The sequence below is a fragment of the Crocuta crocuta genome, unplaced genomic scaffold, assembly GCF_008692635.1.
Source record: "Crocuta crocuta isolate KB4526 unplaced genomic scaffold, BGI_CrCroc_1.0 scaffold401, whole genome shotgun sequence".
NCBI lineage: Eukaryota > Metazoa > Chordata > Mammalia > Carnivora > Hyaenidae > Crocuta > Crocuta crocuta.
Genome location: NW_027529449.1, coordinates 340,144 through 347,643, shown reverse-complemented (window position 1 = coordinate 347,643; position 7,500 = coordinate 340,144). Strand labels below are relative to the sequence as shown.

Sequence of the window (7,500 nt, the reverse complement as noted above, 5' to 3'; positions counted from 1 at the left end):
ATTTGGAGGTTTTTGCGAATCTCCATACTGATTAGATTAACCTGAGAGCTAAAAAATCTAGCCATTAGAATTCAGACTATATTTGATATCTCTGAAAATGATGACAAGTAACTCAAGCAATGAAAAATTCAAATATACATTTGCTTTGCCACATAACTACTTCACTGCTGGTGGATACATGAAAGAGGAACCCATACTAAACTGGCTGATGCCCAGCTCCCCAGGAATTAGTGGGATATAGTGCTGGACATGACGTTACCTTGAGTACATGACAGTCAGCCCCTAACCAGGCTCTGATTCACAAGCCTAGGAGGGACTCGCTTTAAGTCCTTGGGTAAGATACGAACTTGTGGTAATTGGGCCTTTTTTTGTCGAATGTCTCCACTGTTCTTTTCCTTCCCAGTCTTTGCCTTTATTGGTGCTGTTGTTAAGGGGAAAAAAAAAAAAAGTAGAATGGGCAGCCAAAGCTGCTGCTGATCATCTTGAGAATATTTTAGTATTTCAGTGTTCGAGTGTGTGTCTGACAGGGCCTAGGAGCAACTACATCAGAAAGGTACTTTTCTGTTTTGTTTTGTTTTTGTTTTGTTTTTTCCCCCAACAGAGTGGTAGACAGAGTCTGGAGCTGGAGTTGGCTGTCATGTCCAAGTCTGTCTGCTTTTTAAAATTTTGTTTGTTTGTTTGTTTGAAATTACGAGGGTGAGATGAACTGCAGTGTAAGATGGGCTGTTTTGATATATTCCATTCATGATACCGTGTTAACATGAATGATTTGTTGTATTTTTCATTCCATCTAAAGATGTGCTACCTTACCGCATCAGTGATTATATGAAAGATCTATCAACAAATCAGCAAATAGAGTCCATCTTTGCTTCATTCCATTTTACTCAGACCCTATTAAAAATTGAGTAATTTGTAGCCGGTGCTTTCCTGATTTTAGATTTAAAATGATTAAAAGTGCATAGCAATATATTACATATATCCATAAATTTAGTATACTTTTATTAAAAAAATCATGCATGCTGATATGTATTCATTTCAACATTAAGACTATAACTAGTGTATATAATTTAAACAATGTGGTAAAACTATAAGGCCTGATTTTAAAATTACAAGGAATTTATTTTAAAATCTAAATTAATTAAAATCAATAATAATCAAAAGTAAAATAGAGTTCTTGGATCCATTCTCTTATTAATAGCATGAGCAGGCAACTCCAGCCATGTTTGTAATATATTTATGAAATATATATATGTGTAAAATAAATTTGTGACAATATATTTATTCTTATTCTGATTCTTCTCATCGAGGCTAACTATAGTGATGGGAGACATTTTTTTTGTACATAAGGAAATAATTTACTATCTTATTTTGGAACAAACCCAGACTAAAACCTCATATCTCAAGGATATAGGTAATTGAAATTTATTTTTATAAAACATAACTTTTTAAAATGGAAACATAGACAAAATTTATGCTCTCATGCACATGAAAAATGAAACTTTACATAAAGCTTGTTAAGATTGGGGTTTGAATGTACATTAAATCATTTCTTCTGAAACCAAAGTAATTAATAAGAATATGAAAAGCTATACAAGTATTTTATAAACTAGAGATATTTTCCCCCTTCTAATGTTATTTTTATAAAGGTTATTACTAATTTGTCCTGCCTCAGATAGAACTTGAGTCTCCTGCCACTATACTTAACAAATGTCCTAAGAGACTGTTTATTATCTGAAATTTGCCTCTGCTCTCCCAGTGGTTGTTGCTTGCTTTCGAAAGCAATATGTGAACCTATGATGTAAGCTTTTATCACACAGTGATTCCATTCTGCCACTGTGACCAAAAGTACCTGACTGTTGATCAAATTCTCTGTATTCGTTTCACCTTTCCCCCCCCCAATCTCTGTTAGGTTCTGAGCTCATGCCCAAAGCGCTCTCCACCAGGATAGTGGGAGGCATTTGGTGGTTTTTCACACTTATCATCATTTCTTCGTATACTGCTAACTTAGCCGCCTTTCTGACAGTGGAGCGCATGGAATCCCCTATTGACTCTGCTGATGATTTAGCTAAACAAACCAAGATAGAGTATGGTGCAGTGGAGGACGGTGCAACCATGACTTTTTTCAAGGTAAGTCCTACCGATTGTCTATAATTTACATATTAAAATGATAGAGTGCAAACAAATCTGTCTTTTAATGGATATAAGGGTGTAGCAACACTGTTATTTGTGAAGAAGAATCAATAGTCAGTAATCCTCAATAATCCTCAATAATCAACAGTCAATAATAATCAACAATAAAAAATAATCAGTAATCCTCAGGGGATGGAGAGGTATGTGCACAACTAAATACACAGTCATTAGGCAACACATTTTAATACTTGCAAATGGCAAGGATTTCTTGCTTTGCAAGTGTTCTTTTTTGTTCGAAGGCAATTCTGCCCACAGGTAACATTTTTTTTTCTCAACAAGGTTTTATCTTTGAATGTAAATATATACATTTATTAGTATATATTAATATATTAATTACATTAAATATAATAAACTTAATATATAANTTATATATTAATATATATTTATTGATATATATTAAATAGTATTAGATTCAGACTCTACAAGGCTTAGATGTTCCAGAGGAATAGAATGATTACATACATACATAATATTCTTATACATACATTTCTCTCTGTGGAGGTGAGACAAGATTTACTTGTTCAGAAGCCTACAGTAAAAGAAGGAAAATAAATGATAGGAATAAACAGAAACAATTGTTGTTGTATGCACATTCATCTAATGTTCTATAAGTCACAGAGTCTGAAATGAGCTATACCACTGAACTCACAATGGTTTTCAGAGCGACGGCTCTGTGGAACACTTAAATGGAAAGTGTGCTTGAACCAGGTTCCAGGATATAGAGTGTCTTACCCTCCTCTTTATTCTTCCTTTCTTCTTACTCTAGCTGATCTCATTAGGCCAAAGTACTGTACTCTAAATGGGGAGATTTCACTTTAGGGAGTCAATATCATTTCCTAATTTCTTTTATATTTACCAAGGCTTTAAATTCTTTGTATGTTAAGCAAATTTTTAAGCACTCGTATTTTCCTTCACTGTTGATACAAATGTAATAGGAAGTTTAAATATGCAGAAGTTTTAATTTTAAAGAAATTTAATTTTAAAAAATTAAGTTTTTTTAATAATTGACTCAAACTATAAAATAAATTATTACATAAAACATTCAGCATGTAACTGTTGAATACCAGATATTGCATTACATGTTGGTATCATAGAGCAAATAACATCTATTTCTCACTTTCAAGGAGAGCGTTGTTTAACTGGATGACTAAATCAAGAATCATGAAACTGAGCTTTATACTACTTAAAACCAAAACTTTGCCAAAGAATTATATAGTTTTTGTTGTAAAAGTCCTCACAAAACTAAATCTCTTTTTCTAGAGTTCTGGAGGACATTAAATATCCAAAGAATGAGACAAATTGATTATTTTGTCAAATGTATATAACAAAATTTAATTATTTTCAAAGTGAATATCTCATATGGCTAGAAGAAAGCTTAAATGTGTATTTTACACTTATTTGGAAAATCATTATTATTTAATCGAATGTATTGAATAACTAAAAATGAGCAAAATATTATGATCAGTAAGTGCTATTTGACTATATTAATTATAGCTGATCAATGTTCCCCAACTAGATATTCAGAATTAATAGAGATCGCTTTTCTTATACAGCTTTTTTTTTTATTAAAAGGAAATCAGCTGTTGAAAATGTTAAATGCACATTGTCTGTGTCAATAACTTTTAGGGAGTGAATATATGATCATTAAAATTATTATACTATTCAAGAGACTTTTGAAATAGATTTTGCAAAAAATATACCAAGTACCTAAATCAAGTGATTTGACACCAAAAATTATTATTTCTGTTTCAAATATACATCAGAGGTTTCATTTCATTTTTATATTTGAGAAGACTCAAATATCTTAGGTTTCAAAGCACTTATACTATAAGCAAGGTTTATCTCTGGAAAATGAATTTCAAAAAAAATTCTTTTTTTCCTTATCTTTGAGCTTATTCTCTCTCCTTTTTTCTTTTCAGTCTTTTCTATTTTCTCTTCTTTCTTTTATATACTTTTTTTAATTTTTATTTTTTTAGTTAAATTATGCAGTGTTAGTTTCTTTTTTGCATACCTTCACTTTTCTTTGCTATTGACTTTTCTTCTTACTCTTTCAGCCCTTGTTTTCTCTCTCACATGCAAGCGAACCTCCAGCACCAAGAGAAAATTGACATAGAACAATACTCTGTTTCCAACAGCACATTCTTTCTGTAGAATTAAGGCTTTCTGGAATCCATACTAGTCACAGTAAAAACCACACAGTGATAATTACTAAGTTGACAATTACCTTATGTTGGTAACTTCATAACATGCTGAATTCATACTTTTAAATGATAAAAAAAATGGAATTTAAAAGAATTTTAAACTTTAGTTATTTTAGTGTACCCCTAAAAGGTACTGATTTCAACCTCATATTTTACTTATGCTTATACCAGCCATGGGTATAAAGTTAAAAAAAATGTTCCCTAGCAATCTGGATTAAAAGTAATTGCATGTTCATTTTGAAACTCCACAATGAACCAGGGACTAGTGTGTATATTCTATTTATATTTGATACCATTTTATTTCTTAATTAACAGCAATGCATACAAACACTCTAGGAAGCACCCTTAAGGCATTGATTTCTAAAGGAATTTCCATCTTGCTTTTACAAATTTAACAAGACTCCGCTGTTAGTTAATTGTTCTGGAATGCTCAGTTCCAGAAAATTATTGTAAAGAATGGTATAGTTTTGTTACTACAAGCAAGAAGAGCTGGCTCAAGATACCTGGCCTTAAAGGGGTAAGTCCTCGGTATTGCAAAAACACAGAGTTGTGCCATTCTATAACTAAAATAATCGTTTTTCAAAGAACATGTTTGACTTTGTTTATTGAGCTTATGTGCATACTGTCTTCAAGAAGAGTTCTTTCTTCTCTTCTTTTATATCCATTACACTCCATGTGCATTCTTCTCAGGGACAAATGTAAAGCCATGACTCGTAAAATAACTCAAAATTGAGCAGATGGTAGTTCTTAAGTGTTGTTCCTTATAAACAGCAGAAAACTGTATGATATCACCAATATATGTTCTTAATCATATTTAAATAACTGAAGGCCCAGGTTTTCACTGAAAAACAGTAAAGGAGTTGTCAAAACCTCCTTCTCGGAATCTGGTAATTTGGTGTACTACAACTGAAATCTCACCCCAGGGCTGAACACTACACAGAATGTTACTAAGCAACAAGCACATTCTTTTCTCCTGAAGTATAAAGATTAGAAAAATGAATACATATAGATTACATGTTCGAAAATAACTCAGCTAGAGCTTGTAGGTGTTACAGTTTCTTTTGAGAATTGCTATATTTTCAAAGTGAGTCATATGTTTTACAAAATGATGCCGAATCACCTTGTTTCTATGCAACGCATGACTCAGGTTTTCCAGTTTCTGCCAGTTCTCTCTCTGGGTTTGGTTTACCTGAAATCTCTGGCTTGCTGTGTATGCCAATACAGTCCGTCCTTCCAAAAAAGATGGTATCAAAGGGGATATCTTTTTTATGGTTATTTTTTAAGGTTCTGCCATATATTAAAAGAACATTTAAGAAGTATCAAACATATAATGCATATCACTTAATACTTCTAAAAATAGAAAGTCTATAATTCAGAATAGTTGTTATGAATAAAAAAAACCTGTGGAATCAGAGAAACCGGGCTTGATTCTGGGCTCTAGCACCTATTGGCTGTATTTAGGTAAGATACTGTTCCTCATAAACCCATGATTCCTCATTTCTACATTGGAATGACTAACACGACTCTTCTCACAGTATTTTTTTGAGTATTAAATGAAAGCTCTACATGTTTACTAACCATCTAGTAAAAGCTTGACAGATGTTACATATTAGCATTACTAAAATATATGGCCAATTAAAAATGTTCGGAATTTGGGATGATTTTAAAAATAGTCAAGTAAATTATGTCTCTATGACCCACAGCAGGGTAAATAATTTTGAAATAGATTTAAAAAGAGATCACAGCAGTTTATCTAATTGAAATTGCTTCAGTCTTCTGATTATTATTGTCAGATTTAATTTGATAAGTGAAATAAAAAGAAACTAAGAAAACTCTTTTCTAGACTGTGTAGTTTGAAATGGTATATTGAGGTGCATTTAACAATTTTTGGGAGGAATTTATTGCAAAGCATAGGTAAAGGGAACTATATAAATATTTAACTTTAACTTGTTTTTAATTTAATGATTAAGATGTCTTATTTTAGCCAGTATTGCCATGCACCTTATGTTCTCAATTACATGATATGGATATTCATTTGTAAGGTATCAAATTTTTATTCAAGAATTAGTCACTGATCATCTCTTATGTGGTAAGAATTGTGTTAAATCTTAGACATATCTCCTACATCTCCAAGCACTGCCTACACCTGTCCTTTCTATCTCCTGTATACCTACTTCCTTTACTATGGTCCTGGTTCCAAAAACTAGTTCATCTCTGTCTCTGGTTTTGTAGCTAATCATTTCACTTTCTTTTTCCCAATTTTGTCTGTACTGTTCTCTGTGCTGCTACCAGAGCGACTTAAAGTCCTCCAAAATGACCCTCTCCCCTTTGCTTTAGGATATAAACTTAGTTCCTCGGCCTGCTTACAGCCGCCTCATAATTGGGATTCTTGAGCAAATGGCAAAGAAGGAATTCTTGAGATGTCTTTGGTGCAAAAAGATACACGGGGACAGGGCCCATGGGCACAAAGAGCCGCACTGGGGTTGGAAGGAGTGACTGATTATATGCCTTTACGTTAGTGGGAGTTAGGGATAGCATAAGTCTCTAAGGAATTTGAAAGCGAGGCTTTCAGGACCTTGAGGGGCTAGCTACTGTTAAGATAGTTACTTTTAGTCTTTAATAAAATGAAAACATTAAAGAAGTAAGGTAGCCATGAGTTTGAGAAAGGTCACCCTCTGCCTATTTCAGGTGTATATCAGTGGGCTGCAAACTGTAAGGAGATTTAATTTATGTTACATTTTTCTTGTCTTTGTTTGACTCATCATCATGGCCTGGCTTTTTCTTTTATAGCCACTTGCTCTCACACTTGAAACTACTCCCGGGTTTGTCACAAGTACATGATGCACCTTCTTCTCTAATGCCTGTTACGCATTTTTTTCCATCTCTGTCTCTTCCTATCAACCAATTGGTTATATTCTCTTTATTCCTTAGATCCTAATTCATGCCTCACTTATCCTAGGCAAATTTTCATGATCCTTCCCCTACATGCTCTACCCAATTTGGGTAAGGTACTCCTTTTTTATATTCTTTGAACACTTTTTACTTCAGTTCTTATTTAATTTTCAACCCAAGCTGTCTTATTAGTTCCTCTGTTTCTACACCACACAGC

The 7,500-nt window shown here is 32.9% G+C and overlaps 1 protein-coding gene across 1 annotated transcript in view; it reads left to right on the top strand.

Moving 5' to 3' along the window:
* The window catches only part of GRIK2 (glutamate ionotropic receptor kainate type subunit 2), a 622,787-nt gene that overhangs the window by 497,513 nt on the left and 117,774 nt on the right, over positions 1-7,500 (top strand). Inside the window, exon 13 of the mRNA XM_077760692.1 lies at positions 1,910-2,127. Coding sequence (XP_077616818.1) covers positions 1,910-2,127 — 218 coding nt within the window. The remainder of the gene's footprint in view (positions 1-1,909; positions 2,128-7,500) is intronic.